This window comes from Meriones unguiculatus, chromosome 16 (assembly GCF_030254825.1).
Source record: "Meriones unguiculatus strain TT.TT164.6M chromosome 16, Bangor_MerUng_6.1, whole genome shotgun sequence".
Classification (NCBI taxonomy): domain Eukaryota; kingdom Metazoa; phylum Chordata; class Mammalia; order Rodentia; family Muridae; genus Meriones; species Meriones unguiculatus.
Window position 1 is genome coordinate 29474073 of NC_083363.1, and position 25437 is coordinate 29499509.

At 49.2% G+C, this 25437-nt stretch overlaps 1 protein-coding gene across 4 annotated transcripts in view; it reads right to left on the reverse strand.

The window, feature by feature from the left end:
• Positions 1-25437, reverse strand: part of Bicral (BICRA like chromatin remodeling complex associated protein) — a 92040-nt gene that overhangs the window by 8809 nt on the left and 57794 nt on the right. For all 4 annotated transcript variants that reach the window (XM_060369562.1, XM_021640167.2, XM_060369563.1 and 1 more), the window contains 6 exons: positions 23304-24977; positions 5734-5839; positions 4631-4731; positions 2244-2302; positions 1019-1164; positions 43-137 (listed from right to left, as the gene is read on the reverse strand). In XM_060369562.1, the coding sequence (XP_060225545.1) occupies positions 43-137; positions 1019-1164; positions 2244-2302; positions 4631-4731; positions 5734-5839; positions 23304-24977 (2181 nt within the window). The remainder of the gene's footprint in view (positions 1-42; positions 138-1018; positions 1165-2243; positions 2303-4630; positions 4732-5733; positions 5840-23303; positions 24978-25437) is intronic.

A 25437-nucleotide genomic window follows, 5' to 3' on the forward strand; every position in this document is an offset into this window, starting at 1 on the left:
GCTGAGCAGCCCAAGTAGCCATGATGGGAAGCACACTTTTACCATGGCGTCTTCTAGGAGCAAGAATCTGTATTTGTTCAGCATAGCTTGGGTCCTTTTGAGGAGCTGAGTGGCAACTTCTTCAAATTCATCATCCACTGTAAGAAAAAACACAGTAAGAGAGAATCAGCCATCGAGCGGTCTTCTGTCCCTGAGACTGACACGGACTCATCCCTACTGCCTATCTGTACTTTCCTCTGAGATTAGCCTCTTCTCAAGCACCCCGCAGATACTGAGCCATCCTGCACTGTGTGAGGTAGCGGAACTCACTCTAACATAGCCCAGGAAGCCAACTGCATATTATAATAGCGGCTGCAGACAGTCCAAGAAGAGACAGCGGTGGACTGTGTCCTCTGGTGATGCCCTGTAGGTCATGCCACATTTCCCAACTCACTCTTCCTTAGAATCTTCACAGATTTATCGCTGACTCTAGAAGCTACAACACCAGCCCTCCCAGGAAGTCCCAGTATGTGAGGAGAGAGCATTTAACCTTGAGATCCAGGCCCTGGGTGGCTGTGGAGGAAGATGATGTTGTGGAGGGCGTGCAGGGGGAGGAGAGTGGGGTGGCACTCAGTCCCAATTACCGGACTCAGACAACAGGTACAGGCACAGGAACGGGTGTGGTTCTCACGTTGGATCAAACGCCCTGTCCCTAACCTTGTCAATTTCCTGAAATTCAGCCAGTACCTTAGGCTTGCTGTGGGGCCTCAGGGACCTCACTCCTGGCCCTAGTGTGACGGCAATGGTCTATGTCATGAACACTGCAAAGACTGGGGCCAAAGCCGTCCCATCTATAGTCACCTGAGCTTCCCCCTCGATGCTGCCCCTGTGACAGGAAGGTACTGAATTTGGAGATGCCCTCATGGAACATTAGGAACAAGCGGCAGCCTTACTCATAGGCGGGGGTGCCGGGTAAACAGAAAACAAGTCAGGGCTGGTGCTGGGTCGGGGGTGGGGGGATGTGGGCACGGCTGCTCACCTTTCCTCAGGTCTTCCTCGGTGGGCATGGAGCCCTGGCACACGTGGTAGGAGAGCAGTCTCTGCACTGTGTCACTGAGTGAACGGAACTGGCTCTTGTCGGGTGTCACAGCGTGGGCTTGGTCCCTCTGTAACTGCTGGAGGATGCTTTACAACGGAAACAGTGAGCATTCAGGTGAGGCCACATCAAGAAATCACTTAGTGAAAACGATTGTTAACAGTGCCATTCTAACAGCGTGGCGGCATTGCATTTTCCACACTTTCACTCTGGATGTTGTTGACACATGATGTTTACCCTCAAAAACCCAGTTTTTCCACCAGGCATCAGTGTGTGGGCAATCACAGAGACACAGCAATGGCTGAGCACTGGCTAGCAGCACTCACGCTAACACCACAAATCTAAATACAAACGGTTTCTCCTGAGAGTCTGTCTCTAGAGATAGAGATGTCTCTACCTCTTCAACAACGGGCAAACAGTGTGGCGCTGTATTTACAGACATCTACTGTATTTTCAGACCCCGAGGAGAGCAAGCTGTAGGAAAAGATTTCCCAAGTAAATCAATGCCCCTCTGCCCCAGCCCGCCTCTTTTCCTGTGTGAGTGTGCACACGCTCCACGGCACGCTGCAGGACTCAGTTCTCTCCTTCCATCGTGTGGGCTCCGGGGATTGAACCCAGGACATCAGGCTCGGCGGCAAGCATCTTTCCCTCGCTGGGCCATCTCACGGGACCACCTTGTTTTTCAGAAAGGGTCTCTCTGTGGCCTAGAACTAGCTGAGGAGGCTGGGATGGCCGGCCAGAGGTGCCCAGGGATCCACCTGTGCTTTCCTCCCAGGCTGGGACAGAGGACTGGCTGCCGTGTCTGGTTTTATGTGGGTCAGGGGCTGAATCCTGCCCTCACGCTTGCATAGCGAACACTTTGCCAACTAAGCCATCTTCCCAGCAATCAAATTCCTTAAAAAAATGTTTTGAGACAGGTCTCACTGTGTAGCCTGGTTGATCTGGGGCTCCCCATGTAGACCAGGCTGGCCTTAAGCTCACAGACATCTGTCTGCTTCTGCCTCCCAAGTGCTGGCTGGGATTAAAGGCACATGTCACTCAAAGCACACTGCTTAAGAGGCCAACTCAGCCACTGTGAATGAGTACCGTGGTGTGCTCAGTGACAAGAGGGTCTGAGACACCCTGGGAAAACTCGAGAATTAAAATTCCCTCTTGGGGTATAACTTACAACGCTCCCTTAGTCAGCTGCTTGGCGGCTGGCCTCTTCTGTCCCGAATGACTGTCCACCTAATGATAAAACAGGAAAAAAAAATCACAAACTACAGCCACAGATAGAGGTTGCTAGGCTCCAACTGTCTCCCATTATCCATCAACGAAGTAAGACTTTTAAAAGGTGTCCTGCTAAGCAAGCAAGTACGGCTAATTTTCACGTAGCAAAGGCCAGGGCTAAGACCACAGAAAGCTGGGTAGAAACTTTCTTTTTTTGTATTTTTTTCTTTATTATATTTAAATTTTTTTAATTTCATGTGCATTGGTGATTTGCCTGCATGTCTGTCTGTGTCGGGTGTCAGAGCCCCTGGGACCGGAGTCACAGGTGGTTTTGAGCTGCATGTGGGTGCTGGAAGTTGAACTTGGATCCTCCGGAAAAGCCGCCAGTGCTCTTAACCACTGAGCCACCTCACAAGGCCCCTGGTTTTTGTCTTTGTTTGAGAAAGGGTTTCTCTGTGTAGCCTTGGCTGTCTTGGACTTAGCTTTGTCGAACAGGCTGGCCTCGATCTCACAGAGATTCACCTGCCTCTGCCTCCAAGTGCTCAGATTAAAAGTGTTCAGCTACAGCTCTCATTAAGCTATTAATCAGCAAATTTGGGAGAAGAAACTAAGGTCTTAGAAAGCTAAACACAAAATGGCTTTACTTCTTTTTTTAAACTAGTAGTTTGAAATGTCCTGAGATTTTATACATTACAAAGTTGGATAGAAAGACTACAGAAACAGCCTATATTCATAACTGACCCTTACACAAAAACAAAAACAAAAAAACCCAAATCTCTCTCCCCTACCACAAACAGAGCCCCTTTGTGTTTCCGGTCAGGGTCTTGACTTGATATGTACCCCTGGCCATCCTGGAACTCATTATTTAGATCAAGTTGGTCACAGTTTGTGGGATAGAACCATTCTGAGCTGGTGACTGTTTGCTTTGACTTTTCCTTGTGCAGTGCTGGGGACTGAGCTCTGGGCCTTGGGCACGTCACACAGATGCTAACCACTGAGCTACACCCTGTGACGATTGCCATCAACTGGCTGCGTCTCTGAGGGAGTGAGCAGACCCAGTCGAGGCAGGAGGACCCACCCTGACTGTGGGCGGACTGTCCCATGGCCGGGGTCCTGGGTGAGGAGGAAGTGGGCTGAGCACAGGCACTCTGTTTCCTGACTCAAGACACAACTCTGCCATGTGCTTCACACTCGTGCTGTCATGACCTCCCTGCCGTGGGGAGCCGTGAACAGCCCTCCCTGCCTCAAGCTGCTTCTGTCAAGTGTTTTGTCCTAGACACAAGGGAAACTCTACAATCCCCAAGCCTATGAGTGCAGCGTCTTGAGTGTCTAGCAAATGTTGGCTGGTAGGGTCTGTGTGAGTGTATCTGTGTGTATGTGTGCATGTGTGTGCACATGCGCACACGTGTCTATGTGTGTGTGTCTGTGTCTGTGGGCTCATGTGTGTGTCTATATGTAGCACTGTCGGGGATCAATCCCAAGACCTCGTACAGACTAGGTAGCTGCTTCACAACTGAGCTATAGTCCCATTCCAGTTTCCTTTCTGCTGCTGTAGGAAGACCTCTGACCAAAAGCATAGGAGTGTGAGTGGGCTCACACTCCCCGGTCACAGTCCATCACTGAGGGAGGTCAGGAGGGGAGCTGGCAAAAGCCACGAAGGGGCCCTGCTTGCCGACTTGTTCTCTGGCTCGCCTGCCTGCTCACCTGGCTTTCTTAAACAGCCCAGGTTCACCTGCCCAGAAGAAGGTGGCACTCACGGCGGGATGGGCCCTCTGTCCAATATGACAATCAAGACGATCCCTTTCCAGACATGCCCACAGGCCAAGCTGATCGAGGCAGTTCCTCAGTCACGGCTTTCCTCTCAGATGACTCTGAGTTGTCTCACGCTGACAAAGCTAGCTACGATAGCTCATAACCCAGAAGGTACATTTACTTATTCATACATACACACACATCCATCTGTACACAAATATGCACATGTATAAAATACAGTATCTAGTATGTATAGGGCATGAGAGTGTGTGTGTACATGCGTGCACACGCACATGCATGGCACTGCTAGGTGTCAAGCCCTTCCACACAGTAGGCAATGTTCACGACACGTCAGCTCTTAATCTATGACGGATTCACCAGGCACCAGAAACGTCGGGAACAGCTGAGAAAGCTTCAACTATGAACGCGGTGAGGCCTGGCCTCTTGGAGGGTCTTTCGTGTCCACACTGCTGCACCTGATGACAGCCTGGCCGTGTGGACAGCACTGGCCGCCAACCACAGAGCCTCTTGACTGCACAACTCATTCAGTTACGGTCATGAAGGACAGCTGCCAACATGCAGACGGTACCCTACCTGCACAGATGTCTGGCTAGGCGACGACCCAACTGTGGTTTCCTGCTGTGGCTGTGCGGTCCCCAAGGACGCTGGCATAACCTTGCTTCCAGAATCCTGTCCTATTAGAACGAATGGAGAAAAATGGAAAAACAGTCAGTCAGGTCCAGCATGTGCATGCTGAAAGGGACTTCTTTTCTCTCTTTTTTGAGACAGGGTCTCACTATGCAGCCCTAGCTGGCCTGGAACTTGCTAAGTAGACCAGGCAGGCCTTAAATTTAGAGATCACCCTGCTTCTGTCTCTGGAGTGCTGTGATTAAAGGCATGCACCACCACACAGCAGGAAAGGGATTTTTTGATGAATACCTGTTGGGAGGAAGGGAGCTGGGGACACTCTATTAGCTATGAAGGCAGAGGTACTAAACTCTGCCCAGGTAATAAATAGAGCCAACTTAATCCATGGTAATAAACAGAACTTCAATTGCTATACACAGTTTTCAGCTCTCTGAGGTCTGAGAGATAGGTGGCAGCCTGTCAGTACTTCAGAACTCCAGGATACACCAGCAGGAAGGAGGCCCGGACAGGGCCTCACAAGGGATGCTCCCACTCTTCTGACCATGTGTGGAGCTGGTGAGAACAGTTACTACACTTGGTCTTAGGCAAAAGGCTGTTTGTATTTTCAGTGTGAATGGAGAGCAGCAGGTGATAAACGCCTTCAGATGAGATACAATCGCAGTCTCCATTTTGGGGAGCGGGGCTTCTGAACACACGTGCACACAGCAACACGAGGCTAGCTACACAGCTCTGTGTGCCTTGTAAAACCAGAGCTCATTGCTTCTCAGAAGCACGTTTTTCTACACAATTTAATGTGTCGTAATTTTAGTAGTGCTTTTTTCTTTCTTAGCGGTATGCTAAATGATCTGCCTCATAACCAATGGTATTCTGCAGCTGCAGGAACACACTTCATTCTTTGGGTGGGAAAGGTGACAGAGGGAAGGAATCATCAGGGAGAATGTGGAGAACAGGCAGGATTCCGGGATAAAGGCTGTGAAGACAGAGGGAGGTGAGGCGACCATGCTACAGGCGTGGATGGGGATGGCAGGAACTCCTGCATGGCCCCTCACCTGGCAGTGCTGTGCTCAAGAGCCCAGGGATCTGTGATTGCCTCAGACCTTCTGTGGTCTTGGATGCGGGAATAGGGGAGGTCTGGTTCAAACACTTTTTCTGAGCCTGTAAAACAAAGAACCCAAAATAGTGTTAATTCATTGGCATAAGTGTTAACAGATTACATTTTTAAAGATTATTTAATGTGTATGTTTTGCCTATGTGTTTGTATTAGGTATCACATGAGTATCTGGTGACCAAAAAGGACAAAAAAAGATATCAGATCCTTTGCAACTAGAGTTATTGATGGTTGTGAGGCACCATGTAAATGCTATGAACTGAACCTGGGTCCTTTGCAAGAGCAACGAGTGCTTTTAACTGCTGAGCAATCTTTTCAGCCCCAATAGATTTAAAATACCAAACAAGCCATGTGAGGTATGGAATGCTGTTCTTTCATCAGAGTCAAAGGCAGAGGCAGGTGGATCTCCGTAAGTTCCAGGACAGCCAGGGCTACATAGAAACACCCTGTCTCAAAAAAATAAAACAAAGAAATGCCAGACAATTCTTTTTTGTTTAAGATTTATTGTTTACTTTAAAATGTGTGTATGTGTGTGTGCCTGTGAGCGCATGTGCCTGCAGAGGCTAGAAGAGAGCATCAGGCCCCTTGGAGATGAAGCTATAGGCAGCTGTGAGCCACAGAACACTGTTTCCGGGAACCTAGCTCAGGTCCTCAGCAAGAGTAGTTCATGCTCTTAACCACTGAGCCATCTTTACAGCCCCTTGACCAAATTTCTTTCTTCTCTTTCTTTCTTCCTTCCTTTCTTTCTTTTCTTTCTCTCTTTCTTTCTTTTCTTTCCCAAGACAGGGTTTCTCTGTGAAATCCTGGCTGTCCTAGACTCACTTTGTAGACGGCTGGCCTCAAACTCAAAGCAATCCACCTGCCTCTGCCTCCTGAGTGCTGGGATTAAAGGGATGCACCACCATGCCTGGCTTTGACCAAACTTCTCTCTTTCTTTCTTTCTTTCTTTCTTTCTTTCTTTCTTTCTTTCTTTCTTTCTTTCTTTCTTTCTTCCTTCCTTCCTTCCTTCCTTCCTTCCTTCCTTCCTTTCCTTCCTTCCTTCCTTCCTTCCTTCCTTCCTTCCTTCCTTCCTTCCTTCCTTCTTTCTTTCTTTTCTTTCTTTCTTTCTTTAAGATTTATTTATTACTTATACAACATTCTGCCTGCACACCAGATCTTACTATAGATGGTTATGAGCCACCATGTGGTTGCTGGGAATTGAACTCAGGACCTTTGGAAGAACAGTGAGTGTTCTTAACCTTTGAGTCATCTCTCCAGCCCTTGACCAAATTTCTTAATGTCTGCTTATGGTTACTTTTCAGTTAGATATCACAAAACAAAAGAACACTTTAAAAATCATTTTATCACAGAGAATCCAGGACAGCCAGGGAGAGCTGTTACACAGAAAAAACCTGTCTTGAAAAACTAAAACAAACCCAACCCAACCCAACCAAACATTCTGTCATATTCAAAGTTTTACAGGATATCCTTTAGGATCTGTATGCTGATGGAATTTTCTTTTCTTTCTCTCTCTCTTTTTTATGGGGTGGAGTGTTGGGCTGGGGTTTTACTAGGTATCCCTTGGCTGGCCTGGTACTCATTATGTAGACCAGGCTGCGCTGGAATTCAGACACCTGCCTGCCTCTGCCTGGAGATCGTGGATTAAATGCATGTACTATCACTTGGCCAGAAAGAAAGGAAGGAAGGAAGAGAGAGAAGGAGGGAGGAAGTGAAGGGGGAAGGAAGAAAGAAAAACAGATAGGAAAGAAGGAAGGAAAGAGTTAGTTCCCAGTATTTTAAAGAACTGAATCAGTGCATTAACCCATTCCAAGAATCCTGATGACACCCCTTCTCACAAGCTGCTGCAGAAGCGACAAAGAACTTGTGCAGTCTACAATGGATCGTACTTTCCCTCCTCCTCCTCCTTCTTCCTCCTCATCCTTATTTTTGTGGTTTTTTGAGACAGGGTTTATCTATGGAGCCCTGGCCATCCTGGAACTTACTCTGTAGACCAGGCAGGAACTCAGAGATCTGCCTGCCTCTCAAGTGCAGATTAAAGATGTGTGCCATCATGCCCAGCTAAGACATGATTCTCTTACAGTTCCTATGTGGGGTCTGTACACAGTCCAAACACCAGTCCTGACCAAATGCCTTGTCCACCACACTTTCTTTTCTGTGTAGAGCACACAGCATTCTGATGTCTGCCTTCTAGGGACCCTCCACTTTGTGTCAAGTTAACTCCAGAGGGCATGAAATTAGGAGCTGTAAATTCAACTAATATTAGCCTGAATAAAACAGAGTAACAGAAATGAACCTAATGTTTAAACTGTGTCCCCCTTTCTCTTCCTTCCCCTTCTCCTTTGCTCAGAAGGATTGAACCAAAGGTCTCACTAGCTTATTCAAGCTGACTCTGAATGTAGCCCAGGCAGGCCCTTCAACTCTTGGTCCTTCTGCCTCGGCATTTTAAGTAGCAGAGATCACAGGCATGTGTCACCAGGCCGGGTTTTCTTTTCTTTGGGATTCTGTGACACGAACCCAGGGCCTTGCACAGGCTAGGAAAGTGCTACGCCACTAAGCTATATTCCCACCTTTTTTTCCCTTTAACCTTTTAACTCTCAGGGTGGGACAGGCAGCACCCTTTGTCCTTGGGATTAGAACACTTGCCTTGACTGTTATACCGTGGGGCGGGGGTGGGATGGCAGGCGCAGGCAGGAGTCTCTCTAATGGGACACTGGGTCTGGCCCATACATTAGAGATTTGTTTTTATTATTTGTTGTTTTTATTTGGTTATGTAGCTCTGAGTGTCACTGCACAGACCAGGCTGGCCTTGAGATCTGCCTGCCTCTGTTTCCCTCAGTGCTGGGGTAAAAGGTGCACTATACCTTTTATCCCTGCCTGTGTCAGGGAAAGCCTGCTGCTAAGGTCAAAAGTCCTCCATGACCAGAAAGCCCTAATTTTGGTGCAAAATGGCGGCTCCCTTTGCCAGTGAGGCTTTTTCTTCTCAGGATCCCACACCCACTACCTGAGGAATGTCACACAGTCCTTAGGGAGAGTACAGGCCCAGCTCCCTTTATCCCTGTTCAGCGGGCACCTGGGATTCCTGGAGTGCCTCCCCACGTGAATGAGGCAGTACCTCAGCCCTCCAGCCAAGACCTTTGCCACCCTGGAAATCCCTACTCCCTCCCCAAAGTTCCCCAAATTCATCTGCCTCCCTAAAGCTGGTCCCGGATGATCATTCCCATTCATGTTCACAGACCACTGAGTCCCCCGTTGGTCACTTCTGCTCTCTTGTCCCCTGGGACTGGTGGCCAACAACCCACTGGAACGAGAGAGAGCCACACCACTGCCCCCCCCTTTTTTTTTTTAAATAAAAATAATGTTTGCTTGCCAGGAATAGTAGCATATGCTTTTGATGCCAGCACTTGGGAGGCAGAGGCAGGTGGATCTCTGTGAGTTTGAGGCCAGTCTGGTCTACAAAGTGAGTCAATCAAAACCCTGTCTCAAAAACAAAAACAACAACAACAAAGTTTGCTCCCAGCTGTGAAGACACCTGCCTACTGAGCATGAGCCACTGGAAGCCCAGCAGGTCTCCCCAGGCTGGGCACTACTAGAAGGAGGCTGGCACCCAGCCTTACTCATTTCTGTTCTCTCTCTCTTCTAAATATTTTTTAAAGATTTTTAAAATATTTTTCTCTCTCCAGTCCCTCCCACATACGTACCTGCCTCCTTGTTCCTTCTCAAATTCATGGCCTCTTTTTTCCTTAATTTGCTCAATGTCTATTTCAAGCTTTTGGCTGAGGATGTGTGCGGCACCCCCCCCCATGCTTCCTCACTCTCACCCCTCTCAGCCATAATACTCATAATGGAATTGTAAGCCCAAATAAACCTCCCTTCTGTAACTCACTTCGGATTTTTATTTTTTTAGTATTAGTTATAATTTATTAACTTAGTATCCCAGCTGTATCCGCTCCCTCATTCCCTTGAGGTCATGCTAGTTTATCATAGTAGCAGAGAAGAGACTGATACATTGAGCCTGGTCCAGAGAGCCCAGCTCTCTGGAAGCCTGACTCATTTAGAAACTGTGGTGGTCTGGGTGAGAATGGCCCTCATCCAGGCTCACAGATCTAGATCCTGGGAAGGATTAGGAGGTGGGGCCTGTGGGAGGGGGTGGGCTCTGAGGTTTCAAAACCCTATTCTAAGCCCAGAGTCTCTCCCTGCTGCTTTTGGATCCAGAGGAAGAACTCTGCTATTTCTCCAGCACCGTGTCTGCCTGCAAGCCGCCAAACTGCCCACCAGGAAACACTTTCTCTTTGAATAAGAGTCATGGTGTGGTCATAGTGTCTCTTAATAGAACACTGACTAAGACAGAAAAAAAAATCAACTAAGCACTAGAGATACAGATCAGTTAATAAGAGTGCTTGCCTGAGGCGGATCTCTGCAAGTTCGAGGCCAGCCAGGCCTACAAAGTGAGTCCACGACAGCCAAGGATACACAAAGAAACTCTGTTTTAAAAAACAAAACAAAACTAGTGCTGGCCTAGCATGCATGAAGGCCTGGGTCTGACTCCAGTGATGTACAAGGTGGCACACTAATTTTTAGCATTTGGGAGGTAGAAGCAGGAGGATCACAAGTTCAAGGTCATCCTCAGCTACAGAGTGAGCCCAAGGCCAGCCTGAAATACAAGAGTCCCACCCCACATAGAGTCAGGAGGGGCTGTAGTCTAGCCTGGGCTACAGAGTAAGACAGACACTGTTTTTAAAAAACAAAAGTAGAGGCAAACAGAAGTTTATGTGACCTGACCTACCCCCACAGCTCCCACTCTGCCTCTGCGGCTCCAACTGGTCTGTGCCCACTGCCACACTTCCCAGTGACGCCACATCCTGCTCCTGTATACGCGCATGCATGTATTCATGCATGTATGTATGAGCAGTTTCTCTTTTATTGTATTTATTTAAAAGGTGTGTTTTCTTTTAAACTACGTGCACACGTGTCTCTGCATGTAAGTGCGGCGTGCACGGAAGCCAGAGACGTCAGGTGGGGTTACAGGTGGTTGTGAGCTGACCCCGCACGGCTGCTGGAACCCAAATTCAGGCAAGTGCAGCACCTGCTCTTAACTGCTGCGCCACCTCTCCAGCCCGATTCCTTCTTTAAAAAGTATTTACCTGGGCTGGGCAGGGCTGGCATGTGCCACCTGGGAGGCACAGACAGGTGGATCTCTGTTAATTCCAGGCCAGCCTGGACTACAGGGTGAGCTCCAAGACAGCCAGGGCTACACAGAGAAACCTTCTCTCAGAAAACTACAACAAACTCATAAACCCATTTACTTATACTGTACACATGTGTCTGTGTGGTACATGCGTGCGTGTGTATGCAGGCACATACATGGTGTGTCTGCCTCTACACGTTCTCAGGGGCGACAAGAGTGCCAGGTGTTCCTTCTATCGCTCTGTGCCTACTGCTTCAAGGCTAGTGCTTTCTAGGATACACGGGAGCAATCCTGTAGTCTCTGCCCTTGCATGTCACAGCATGCCCTAGATTCCTGAGGACTGAGATTCCAAATTCCAGTACTCATTTTTGCGTAGCAAGTACTCTTAACCACTGAGCCATCTCTCTAGCCCTTCTGTTTTTCTGAGAAAGGGTCTCATTATGTGGCCCAGCCTGGCCTTGAACTCACAGCAGACCCCTGCCTCGCCTCCCAAGCGTTGAAATTTCAGGCATGAGCTACCACACCTGACTCGGTCTATCGTGACGTGAATCTGCACTGACAGCTTCCCAGCTGCCAGTCCTATCGCAGGCCCTCTCTTCTCTTCCCTCTGGCACGTGCCCTCTGGTATGCGCTGTCTGGATCCTCACGGTGGGCTAAGCTCCATCCTCAAACTCAGCATGCTGTGCTGACGGCTCGTCGCTGGCTGGCTTTTCTTCTCCATCTATATACACTCTCCTTGCTTCATCTCAGCTCTGACAGCCTCAATTACAGTTTACTCCATCAATTCCACATCAATTCGTAGGTCCTCACACTTTATGCTATTTTTTTTAAGATTTATATATTATGTATAGAATGTTCTGCCTGCATGTGTGCTTGCATACCAGAAGAGTGCACCAGATCTCATTACAGATGAGTTACCATGTAGTTGCTGAGAATTGAACTCAGAACCTCTGGAAATGCAGACAGGGCTCTTAACCTCTGAGCTATCTCTCCAGCCCCCACTTTATGCTATTTAATGGCAGTTGTCCTTTGGCTTCCTCAGACCTGATAAGCATATCTGAAACGCAGCACTTCTTCAGGAGCGAAAATGCTCTGTCCCTAAATGCCACTTGTGTCTTTGTCCTTATTCCTCCACTGTGGCGGCCATACACTTCCCAGCATGCCGACCACAAGGCTAGCATGAGTCTTCGGTATTTCACCTTTAGGTTAACACGTTGGCTCTTGTTTGTTTGGTTTTTGAAACAGGGTCTCAAACAGGGTCTTGTTTGAAGCCCACAGTAGCTTCAAACTTGCTTTCTTCATAGCTAAGGCTGACCTTGAACTCCTGATCTGGTCTCTACCTGCCAACTCCCAAGTGCCTGGACCACATACAGGTGTTGCCCATGTTAACCCATGACACTGGCCTTTTTGTTTGTCGATTTTTGAGACAGTCTCTCAAAAACAGGTTGTCCTGGAACTCACTCTGTAGTCCAGGCTGGTCTTGAACTCCCAGAGATCTGCCTGCCTCTGCCTCCTGAGTGCTGGGGTCACAGGCGTGCGCCTGGTATGTCATGGCTCTGAACACGTCATCTGAGATCCAGGGGATGCTCACCCCTCCCGCACCTTTCCCCACTCAACATCTTCCTCACATCACCTGGACCAGCTCTCCTTTTCCCATGGTCCATGCCCTCTTCTCTTCCAGGCTTGGCATTTGTGATTTCTCCTTTCTGCAACATTCTCCACCTAGGCCCTCTCTGTCTTATTAACCTACCTTCCCTTCAGACAGTCAGAAGTCAGCAGCAAGCAAGAAGGCTTAGCAGGTAAAGGTTCCTGTGGCCAAGCCTGACTGCATACTCTCAGATGGGGCATGTGCAGCCAAATAAACAATGAAAGGTTCCAGGTCAGTCAGCACTGTCTTCTTATACTGTCCATTCTTGTTAAAGTTTGCCCAATCCTGGCACGTGTCCATTTGAAATAGTGTATGTGAGGGCAGGCTTCTCTGTGTTCCAGGGACGGACAGGTGGCAGGATTCAGTGCGGAGTGAATGACAATAAAGCTCGCAGCACACACTGGGGTCACATACTCAGTGGTCAGGACAAATGAAAAGAGAAACAGACAAGCAGATCGCAGAGGAAACTAAAGAACTTCTAGGTGTCTGGGGGGGATGTTGAAGGGGGGGTGAGACTGAAGGAGACTGAAGGAGCATGGAAAGGGGCAGCAAAGCACCATGTGCCTGGCCTATTCGGAGGAGCACAGAGGGCCAGGGTCATGAGTGCAGGCCAGCGGTGTGTGCTCCCTCCTACGACCTGGCTCAGGTCCACAGGCAACCGAGCGTTAGGAGGATTAGCATCCTGGAATCCAGCTGGGAGGGAGAGGCTGAAGGACATCAATCACCCTGACAAGAAACCCTCGTCTAATGAGGTGACATTAGGCCTGTAATGGACTGTGGAAATTGGCTCGCCCTGTGCCCTCCAGCCTGGCTGCACTGGGGGAGTGCTGGTGCCTCAGGTCCTTGCTCCAGGCTGTTTGAGAGAATTTATGGGGATAAGGTCCAGGCATGGGGAGTTTTAGAAGCTCCCCAGATGACTACTGTGCAGCTAAGTTCTCTCATTTTCCAGATGAGAGAACTGAAGCCCGGCTTAGACCGCAAGCCACTTGCTGACAGGGCAGAGGCAAGGGTGACGTGGCTGGGCTTCCTCAGCCAACTCCCGCTTCCAGGACGGTTCCCTGCAGCCCGCCGCAGCCTGTGTGAACACTGTGCCACCACTGTGCCTCCACTGGGCTGTGGGGCTGTCACACACTTCTATGCATAGCTCCAAGAAAAGGATTAAAAATCATTTGTTCAAGTCCCGGCACCGTCTTGATTACTGTCAGTATTTCCATTGTTCTGGAGAGAATGTGTGAGATATTTTCGAGGAACAGTGGAAAGCTGGGTGTGGTGGTGTGCCTTTTACCACCGGGGAAGCAGAGCAGGTGGATCTCTGAGTTTGAGGCCAGCCAGAGTTACAGAGTGAGAGATGCTGCCTCAAAAAATGTTTTCGTTTTTGTTTTTTGGAAACAGAGTTCACCTGTGTAGCCTTGGCTGTCCTGGACTAGCTTTGTAGACCAGGCTTACCTTCATACTCACAGAGATTCAAAACATGTTTTCAATGGGTTTAATGACTTATTAAAAGCACTGGAGAAGAAAGCAAGTCCACCCAGCTAGACATCAGCAGACACAGCAAGACAGGAGAGAGGAAGGGCTGGCGACCAAGTGAGAACTCAGCCTGCTCATACCCAGGCCACCAGGGTGCAGGCTCCTCACAGCTCTGAGGAGCTTTAATCTCCTAAATCCGCTGGAGCACTGGAGAGATCTGGAGCCGTCGTAGTCTTTATTTGACAAGTTAAATTCTCATTAAAAAGCACCTTGCTTAATCCCCGACTTTTAAGTTTTGACCCGTTCACAGGACAGCGTGAAGCCTGGAGCCACTTCTGACTTTAAGGCTTCGGTTCACAGGGCTGCATGGACAGCGGCTGGCTCTGTTTGAGGAAGGCATTCCCAACCACGACTATAAAACAAAGAAGCATCCAGAGACAGTAACCCATCAAAAGCAGGGGGCCCAGCTCCAACTCACTCCCCAGTCAATCTTAGGGCGATGGGAGCCTCGAGGGGAAGGAAGGTACAGTAAGCACTAAGGAACGCAACAAGACCACAGATGCATGCTAGCCTGACTGGAGCAGCTTCAAAAGAGCGAGGCAGAGACCGGGGCGGGGGTACAGATCAACAGGGGTTCAACGAGCTCATTTGGGCCACAGCTGACAGCCCACTGAAGAGTCAGGCTCATGACTTGCTTTCTTCTGTTTGTTGGGAGTTGGGGAGCACATGCCACAGTGTAGCCGTGGCATTCAGGGTCCAGCCCATGGAATGGGATTCTCTCTTTTCAGGGGTCGAGCTCAGGCTTGGCAGCAAGCGCCTTTACCTGATGAGCCATCAAGCAGGCCCTTCAGACCTTTAAATATTGACTTTTATTACTTTTAATTAAGAGTGTGTGTGTGTGTGTGTGTGTGTGTGTGCGTGTGCGCGCGCGCATGTGAATGCCGGTGCCCACATAAGCCAGAAATGTCAGAGCCCCCAGGAGCTGGAGTTACAGACAGTTGTGAGCCATCCCAGGTAGGTGCTTGGAATTGAACTCAGGTCCTCTGCAAGAGCCACAAGTGCTCTTAACCACTGGGATTAAAGGTATAAGCCACCAATGTGCAAACACTATTTTCTGATTGAACTCTGAACAAAAAATCTGTTGTAATGGGTATTAATTGTGTATTTAAAAATAATTATTTTTAAGTACGTTTGTGTTTTGCTTACATGTATATCTGTGTGAGGGTGTCAGATATTGGAGTTACAGACAGATGTGAGCTCCCATTGGGTGCTGGGACTTGAATCTGAGCACCCACTGAGCCATCTTTCCAGCCCAACATTAATGTCTTGACTCAAAGAAATCTGACATTAAATCTCTTGGGTGTGACAGTGACCACAGGGAACGGTACAAAGTCCCTGTTCTCAGGAGGAGCTGAAGTTACAGGCATACAGTCACAATGTTTATAAAAAAGTTTGAAATTGTTCAGACAAAATGTGTGTTTGTGCACACCATACAGGCACACAAGGACATTTGGTACAGCTAGACAGATTCTGCAGAACAGAGGCTACCGCGGCAACAGGTGAATAGTGTCCAGAGTCCCCACAGCACAGAGTGGTCAGGAGCCTCAGCCCAGGCTCCACGGGAGCCCTGTAAGCAAGTGGTGGCTGAGGAGCAGGGGAAGGCGCTCCCTGCTCAACATGGGTGCCTGGGAACAAGCCAATGAACCAGTTGCACTGAATCCAACACTGACAAACTCAGTTCTCTCGAATGTTAACAGTTAAAAATATATTATTTCAGGGATCAATTCAGGTTGACAGCTTTGCTGAACTGCTAAGCTCTCTCATTGGCCCATAATATTAACCATTTATATTATTAAAATGCTGGATTATAGGGCTGGAAGGGATGGCTCAGCAGTAAAACAAACAAACAAACAAACAAACAAACAAAACACTTGTGGAAGTTTTGGTTTCGTTCAAAACTGTAAATATGTTTTTGTTTTAATCCAATGTGTAGGATATGGAGCTGCTTTCATTTTGTCCACAGCTGTAACTGCCTTGTTTGGCTCAGAGAGGGGTGTGGTCTTCACTATCACATGGTCTTCACCTCACGGGGAGGGGGGGACTGGCAAAGGGGTGTGGTCTTTGGTAGCTGGAGTTAAGTGGAATTCTGCAGACTCTGGGAGAGTATAAACACAAGAGGCCAGAGAGAAAGATGGCGGGGGGGGGGGGGGGGATTTGTCTCCTGCTTGCTAGTTCCACTGCTGTTGCTGGACTGCTAGATGTTCTGGCGATGGAGATTGGTATTTTTCCCAGAAAGCCTGAGGACCCTAACTGGACCGTTAGATGGAACTAAGTCTAAAGAGGTCTACGCCCCCTTTCCCTTCTAAGCTTCTATCTCTCCTAACTAGGGTTGGGGGGGGCAAGGGTGGTAGGGAGGTAGAGGCTTAAAAAAAAAAAAACAGATAAAATAAAGTTTTAAAAAAAAAAAGTGCCTACCCTTAGTACTCTTATAGAGGCCCAGGATTCAGCTCCCAGCACCCACCCAGGTTGGCATCCAACTGCCTTCAGCTCCAGCTCCAGCTCCAGAGAACTAACACCTCAGGCTTCCTCAGGTACCCACACTCATGTGTACATACCCCCCCCACAAACACATACACAAACAAAATTTAAAATAAGAAAAATAAATCTTTAAAAATTACTTGCTAAAAATTTGAATTTTCACAAGCATAAATGCTACATACTCCTCAAAACTGATAGTTTTGCTCATTGTAACACTCCACGATTTCTGACTGTATGGGAGCTCTTCACAGCAGTTAGGAGGCAGGAGTCACTCTTGGTGTACGGATACAAATGGCAGGTGACCTACTTATTACCCTTGTAGTGTGTGCTGCCCCAAAGCTATGTCCCTGACTCCTTCACTCCAGACGGAGCTCCTGAGAACCGAGTACAGGAACAGCCGAGCAATTAGACCAATAACCTACTTCCCTAATGTGCATAAAAAAAAAAAATCACAAAAGAACGAGGAGAGGCTTCTTGTTAGCTTTGTACTAAGAAGTCGGGAGTCAGCAATGGAGTCCTCCCACTTGAGGTAGGGGAGAGGACTGATTATGACGCAAACAAGGCAGATCAGTAGCACTACTGGAGGGAAGTACTGGAGTTAAGTGTCCACAGGGCGATGCAGCGAACGGCCTGCCTATTCCTGTCACCAGTATGGAGACCGTGTCACAGGGAATCCAAGGCTTCGGGAGAACGAGGCCTCAGGAGGAGATGGGGAGTGACATACTCAACTGATTATTTGGGCACCACTCTGCATTTCTATCAGTGGGTCTCCCACTCTTGGCCCAGGCTGCCTGGACTTTGCAACAGTGCTCGCTCAGCCTCCTGCTTGCTGGTTACGGGAGTGCGCCACTACACTCAGCTGGGGCTTCCCTACGTGTAAGCGCGTTTCAACGATGCTGACCCCGCATCACCTCTTGTGGAGGATTATTTTCTAGATTCAGGAGGATGTAGGGCTGACCTGAGTCCTGCCACCAGACCGTCCAGCTGTTTTATAAGTAGGAGGGGGACTCCATTTCTAATCCACCATATTGTCTTTCTTCAAAGTTCTTCCAAGTGTTGTTTATTACACACTTTTTATTTACACAGGCATTTTCACTGAGAATTATCAGCTTTCTCCTAAACTTTGGAAACCACTTTATCCTTTAAATTTTTATCTTATTTTTAGATAAGGTCTTGCTATGCAGCCCTGGCTGGCCTGGAATTCACTCTGTAGAACAGGCTGGTCCTGAACGAAGAGTGTTGTTCCTTCTCTCTGCCTTGAGAGTGCCGGGATCAAAGCTGTGTGTACCCCACCATAGTTTTGGAAACATTTGAATGGCTACACAGTATTTCAACATGTCCATCCACTTCCTCTACTCTTGGATATTTTCAGTTTTAGCCTGATGGCACATACTTGTAATTTCAGCATCAGGGAGGCTGAGGTGGGATAATCAGGGCAAGTTGGAGACCAGCCCTGGATACAGTAAAAGACAAGCCCTGAAACCTTGTCTCACACAGAATAAAAATCAAACCAACCAACCAAACGCCCCCTAAAACATGGGGGGCCGGAGCGATAGCTCAGCGGTTAAGAGCACTTGCTGCTCTTCCAGAGGACCCGGGTTTTATTCCCAGCACCAACATGGTGGCTCACAGCATCTGTAACCCCAGCTCCAGGGGATCCGGATATAGGATCCCCTATATGCTATATCAGGGTATAACAGGAACAGATATAGTATAAAGACATAAATGTAGACAAAACACTCATACAAAAGACCTGGGGTTTGGGGTTCAGAAAGTATCCAGGTCTGTGTCTGTGTGGTGTCCACTGTGGCCCCCAGTAAAGGCTCGTCTGAGCAATGGGACTTAGATGGAACTAGTAAGGATGGTGGGAAGGGACCCTAAAATGGGACACAAGCAGAAACAAACACAATTGTACCTTAAAGGTGCAGCCTAGCTACAGCCGGGGATGGGGAGCTGAAAGCCAGGATTGGATTTCACTGTGTATCCACGGCTGGCTTGCAGTTATTACCAAGACCAGCATCAGGTCTAATCACACTTGTTTTACACAGTGGTGAAAATCATGGGTAAACAAGTCTAAAACGGATTTCTGAAAATTCTGGGACTGAACAAATACACTGCGGAGTGTTGGGGTTCCAGCTAACAGGGAAGAATTGGGAGCCTGGAACTGAGGGCGGCCTTGTGAATAGAACTGAGAGCGCGCATGTGAACTCTGGCCCTGAGAGACAGACTGAGAAGCCCATGCATAGCTACAGACGCAGGGGAAGCGTGGCTGGCTTCGTCCTTGCACACACACAGCTGTACTTCCCAGCTCAGGCAACAGCAGTGTGAATACAGACACTGCTCAGTTTGCCTGTTTGCAGGATGGAGGGCAGGGCCTTCGGCATGCGAGGCAAGTCTGTACAACTGAGCAACACTCGCCTCCCATCACGCATACACGTATACAGCCACACTGACCACACCCCCTCATCCCGGCATCACCTACACTGCGTGTGTGCACAGTGCTGATCGCCAGACCCAGAACTCCAGGCCTGCGCACCATGCACTCCACTGCTGAGTTACAGCCACAGATGGTGGTTTCTGTTTGGTTGGCTTTAGTTTTTCCAGACAGGTTTCTCTGTGTAGCCCTGGCTGTCCTGGAACCTGCTCTATACACCAGGCTGGCTTCAAACTCTGAAAAACCCACCTGCCTCTGCCCTCCTTCTGTATGCTGGAATTCAAGGCCTGTGCTACCACATCAGGCTCCAATGTTGGTTTTTAAATATACTATCGCCATCAGAATAGGGGTCTCCTTAAAAAAAAAAAAAAAAAAATCCAGGCAGTAGTGGCACACACATTTAATCCCATTCAAGAGGCAGAAGCAGGCAGAAGCAGCAGAGTTCGAGGCCAGCCAGAGCGACACAGAGAAACCCTATCTCAGAAAACAAAACAAAACAAAACAAAAAAGGTTCCAGTCAGGCATGGTGACTCAGCCCTATGACCCTATGACCCCAGCATCTGGGAGAGGGGCTAGGAGGAAGAGCAGGAATTCAGGACCATCTTGGCTATACTACACGTCTGAGGTAATGTCTCAAAGAAAACAAACAAAAAGTGCTGATTCCAGAGAAGGGCAGAGAAATCAAATAACAAACGCAGATTTTAGTGTTTTGTCAGAAGTTGAAGAGCGCTCTAATCAGGAACAACACATGGTTGGTGGAAGGGCCAGCAGACCACGTGGAGGGCGCCACTGGGAAGGTTTGGGTTAGCTTGGGACAAAAGCAAAGTCGGCCACAGTCTGTGCCCACTGTGTTACACCAGAAGAGGAGGAAAACTGCCCAGAATATAGTGTCATGGTTAGTGCGGAGCAGCTACGGAAAAGCCCCCACTGGGGGACACCGAAGTGGCTGTCAGACTAGTGTAGACAGTCTGAAAGGAATCTGCCTATGTACACAGTCTCAAGTATTTCTCTTTCATGAAAAACAGGGTCTCAGGTAACCCAGGATGACCTCAAGTTCACTACGTAGCCAAGGCTAGTTTTGAACTCCCAACTGATCCTTCTGCCTGCATTCCCCAGGTGCTGGATCACAGGTTTGTCCCACCACAGCCAGCAGGAGGTGCAGTGGGGAGAGCTGGCAGAGAGCCAGAGTTAGCAGCCCCAGGGATGGGACCAATCATAGCCCCGGGAAGGTATGCAGGCAGATCTCGAGTTCGAGGCCAGCCTAGTGAGTTCCAGGACAGCCAGAGCTACACAGAGAAACCCTATCTCAGAAAACAAAACAAAACAAAACAAAACAAAACAAAACAAAACACCCAGCCCAGGCACTCGGTAAAAATAACTCATACTTTCCAAAACGAAAGGACAAAGAGTGACGGAGGAGGACAGGCATGTCGGCAGAAACTTGAGAGGCAGAAACAGGAGGAATGCCCAAATCCAAGGCCAGTCTGAGCCACACACATGGGCTACTGCATCAGTAGGAAAGCTCAGCTGCAGGCCAGAGCTGGCTCAGTACAGCTTTCACTGCTCTGCAGAGGACCAGCGTTTGGTTCCCAGCACCCGCATGGTGGCTCACGACCATATGTAACTCCAATTCCGATGACCAATGTCCTCTTCTGGCCCGCATGGGCACCATACATGCACATAATGCGCGGACATACAGGCAGGCAGAACACCCATAAACAAAACACATGAAATCAGAGAGGACAGGCAGGTAAAGGAGTTTGCTACCACCCCTGAAGATGACCTGAACTGAATCCCCAGAACTCATGTGGTAGAAGGAGGGAACTGACTCCTGACCTACACAGACACAGACACACACAGATACACACAGACACACACACACTGCACAAGAGCTGGTGCAATGGTTCAGCCAGTTATTACCCTCGCTGCTGAGCCTGGGGCCCAGGTGCTGGGAAGAGACACTCCCACCAGCCCTCCCTGGACCCCCACAGACTGCTCACAGCATGTGTGCATACCACTCCCCAAAATAAGTGTGGTAAGAAACAAATAACCAGGTAGAAACAACAGTAAAGACATGAGAATCTGGTGCAGGTTTTAAAGCATGGTGGTGAAAGGAGAAAGGGCCTTGGATTACACACACCAAAATGAAATGATTTTGTCTTCCTTTACTGTCAGGGGTGTTGCTGGAAGCAAGGCTGACTCTGAGCAAAGCCTGCATGATCAGGCTCCTTTTCTGGGGGACCTGTATTTTCTTTCCTCATGGGCCACAGGTGTTGGATCCCCTGGAGCAGTTACAAGTGCTTGTAACGCTGTGAGGGCTGGGCACAGACCTCGGGACCTCTGCAAGAGAGGCAAGTGCTCTCAACTGCTGGGCCATCTCTCCAGGCCCAGTCATAAAACCTGTTTCCTAAGACTCTTCCCATGTCAGAGGCAGACAATGCCTAACAGACTGGCATCTGTGCATCTAACAGACTGATCTGGGACACGCTGAGGAACGAGAGCCTAAATTCTTCCCCAGCCTCCTGAGTGTATAGAAGGCTGTGTAGATGGATGGCTGGGAGCAGGAGACAGAGTAAGTCCTCTCAGGTGGGAGAAGAACTAGCTGAGGTGAGTGCCTGAGGCCTACTGTCATTGTGCTGTGTTGCTGTGTGTTGGAACTCAGGGCCTTGTGCACACTATGCAAAGCACTGTTTCACTGAGCTACACGTCTGAGCCCTGTGGAGCATGCTCAGAATGAGCAGGAGTGAAGGGCAGAGCTGGGGACCACCAGCTTTTCAGCAACAATCTGTGAGGTTTTCCCAATGGGGAAGGCTCAGAGACTGGTCAGAGGGGAGTGCTCTCGATACCTCTCTCTGCCTCCCTCTGGGCTGAGCCAGCGACCACTGCTGAGTGGCATGGAGTCTTGAGCCTTTCAGGCGGCTCAAGGCAACGGCCACATTCCACCCATCTAAAATGTTCACACAGTGATGTCTCAGTTGTCAGCTGACAGCCTTTTGGGAAGAGTCTAGATCCTGATGGCTCTGGCCCGCCCAATGGATTGATCCCTTGATGGATCCACAACCTGATGGCACCATTGGGAGATGAGGCCTAGTGAAAGTCAGTCTCAGGACAACTCTGGAAATGCACAGCTTCCTCCCAGTAACTCCCTGGTATGGCGACACCAATGTCTCGTTTTGCTCACAAAAACTAAGTCTGCAGGGATGATTTTCCTGGCTGCATGGTTTTACCTCATAAAGCCTAGACTCAAATTCAAGAGTTAAAAAAAAATTGCATTCATTTGTATGTGTGTGTGTGTACGTGTGCACAGGTACATACTTGTAGTAGTTAGCTTTTTGTCGAGGAAACGCAAGCTGGAGTCGCCTAGGAAGAGGGATTGTTCAGGAATTGCTCCACCAGATTGGCCTGTGGGGCATTGTTTTGATTGATGATTGATGTGGGAGGGCTCAGCCCACTGTGGGTGGTGCCATCCCTGGGAGGTGGTTCTGGGTATATAAGAAACTAGTAGAGAAGCTGGGCCTAGTGGCACACACCTTCAGTCCCAGCACCTGGGAGGCAGAGGCAAGTGGATTTCGGTAAGTCAGCCTGGTCCATTGAGCAAGTTCCAGGACAGCCAGGACTACACAGTGAAACCCTATCTCAAAGCTACCCCCACAAAGCACACACACACACAGAGAAAAGAAAAAGAAAGGTACTAGCTGAACAAGCCATGGTGAGCAGGCCAGTAAGCAGCACTCCCCCAGGCCTACACACCGAGTCCCGTTCTCCAGGTTTCTCCTCTGAATTCCCACACTGACTTCCCTCAGCGATGGACTGTGACACGGCAACGCCATGTCCTGTGACCTGTTCCTCCCCAAGCTGCCTTTGGTCCTGGCGTGTCATCTCAACGACAGACGGTAAGATAGTAAAGTACCCTCCGTTGCATGTGTGTCCATGTAGAGGGCAACTTTGGGAGGTGGCTCTCCCCTTCCACCATGTGGGTCCCATGGGGCAAGCTCAGGCCACCAGTAAATGCCTTTACCTGCTGAGTCATCACAGTGGCCCAAATCCAATTTGATTCCAGACTCTTCACTCTAAACACTAACCGTCATTCTACGATGCCCCACTGGCTAAGAGACTGCCGTTAAGAGGAAGGAAGAATGATGAGCCACGAATTGGAAAGCTGAGGTTAGTAAGTAAACCTCACCTAAGCAAGCACAGCGGAAATCCCGTTTCCCCACGGCACCCTCTGCCCACACTGACCTGACTGAAGAACTGCTGCTGAGCTCCCGCAGTGCTGCTCAGAGTGCTGGGAGATTTGGAAGACGACACCGGAAGACGGTGGGACGCGCTGACGGGGACTGGAGTCCTGTTTGGTTGTGCCAGCTGGTCTCCCGTAAAGTTGGCTCCCGATGTCCCAGACTGCACTGTAGACCCAAGACTAGGATGGGCAGTGCTGGCCGAGCTGACGGCAGGGAAGCGAGCAGGCCCTGACATGCTGGTCACTGAGGGCATGGTGCTGAAGCCTGGCCGTCCCTGGGAAACACCGCTCTGCCCGGGGGACAGGTGTAACACGGTTGGGGAGGCCTGCTGCAAGGGCATCTGTCCTCCGACAATCTGAGGGGAGGCGTGGTTGACTATCACCGGGCTTCCAGAGGTGGCGAAAGTCTGCCCAGACACCAACTGGACGGCGGTATTCTGGTTGTTAAGCATCTGTCCAGAATACGGTGTGTTGGTCCTGAGCATGTTAGAAGAATTCCTATTCAACATGACATGCTCTGAGGCCACTTGGCCAGAGATGAGCTGAGAGGGCTGAGTCTGAAGAAGTTGCCCATTTATGGTCTGGACGTGGTGTACCGAGTTGGAGCTGACGGAAAGGCTTGTAGGTATAAGAAACTGACTTTGGGGGGTGTGAGGCTGGCCCATGGGGGAGTGAATGACAATACTGCCCCCTGTGCTGCTCACTGCCTGGGAGGTGACAGGCTTTCTCGTGTTCTGTTGGTTGACAATGTTCACAGACATGTGTGGAGCCACCACGGAGCCCTGGGGCGAGCTTGCGGAAGCAAAGGAGATGCCTTGCTGCACGTGGTGCTGCTGGATTCCCAGGCTGTTCACGTTGTATGCACTCTGCTGACCCATCTGGATCGGCTTTGGCTGGATATTAACTGGGACTTTATTTGAATTTGGTGCGAGACCCCTCTGGATGATGATGTTATGCACAGGTAAAGATGCCTGGAAATTTGTGCTGTTAAACGGAACGGTGACAGGCTGTGCTACCGGGCTGGACGCGGAGTTCCCAAACAAAGAGTTGCCATTAGGAGTCTGTCTGTGAACCAGAAGGCCTCCACTCACATTGGATGGGGCTTGCTGCCCGCTGCCTTTTAATATGATTTGAGAGCCATCTAGGTTATTAATAGTCATCATGGAAGGCTGATTACCAAATGACCCGATTAACTGTATCTGACCAGAGCCACTAATCTGGCTGCTGTTAGGCAAATGCTGGCTGGGAACACTGATCCCCACGTGTTGCATAAAGCCATGTTGCACACCCACTGTATTGCTTGCAAATGATGCTCCCACAGGCACGTGAGTCACCCCGATAGGCTGCAGTGTCTGACCTGAGTAATTAGAAACATTAGAAGCCTGAGTAAAGGATGCTGATGAAGAAGGATGAAGCTGGGCTTGTGCAAACTGTTGGCTTGAGCCTATACTGGCGTCCAGATATGCCTCTTCTGCCAGCGTCTGTTCAGTGATATTAGCCTCCTGCAAGGATTTCTGGAGGATGTCAAAGGGTTGGTCCTCGCTGAGATCAGGGAGAGGAGAAGACTCAAGTTCATCTTCAAGAAACTGAAGGCTACTTGAAAGCGGCAGTCCATCACTGGGCCCTTCTCCGAGCTGGTTACTTACGCCTTTGAGGGACGACTTAGGGTCGGCATTCTAAAAAGGAGAAGCGGTACGTTACAAGGCGTACTGAACCTTCAGAAGAGAAGCTTTAAAACGCCACTCTTGAATGAAGAGAAGTAAAGTTTAATGTTTTAAACAAGGCCCTACTCAGGCTGGCCTCAAAGCTGCAGTCCTCGAAAACATAACTCTATCCGAACTGCAACCTCCTTTTCTCCTATTTTATTTCTTTAGTAGTGATGAATGGTCTATGCAGCCATTGCTTTGACAGAGTATTTTATAGGGACATATAAAGCAGGATGGGGTGTGGTGGCTCACGTGTGATATCTCAGCTCTGAAGCTCAGTCAGAAAGGTCAGGAATGTGAGGTTAGCCTGGGCTAACAGCAAGGGTGAGGCCAATATGAGCTACACTGTCAGACTCTCCCTCACACATAAACAGAAGCTGGGCACAGGGCACAGGCCTAGCACTCTGAAGGCAGGTGGAGCTCTGTGAGG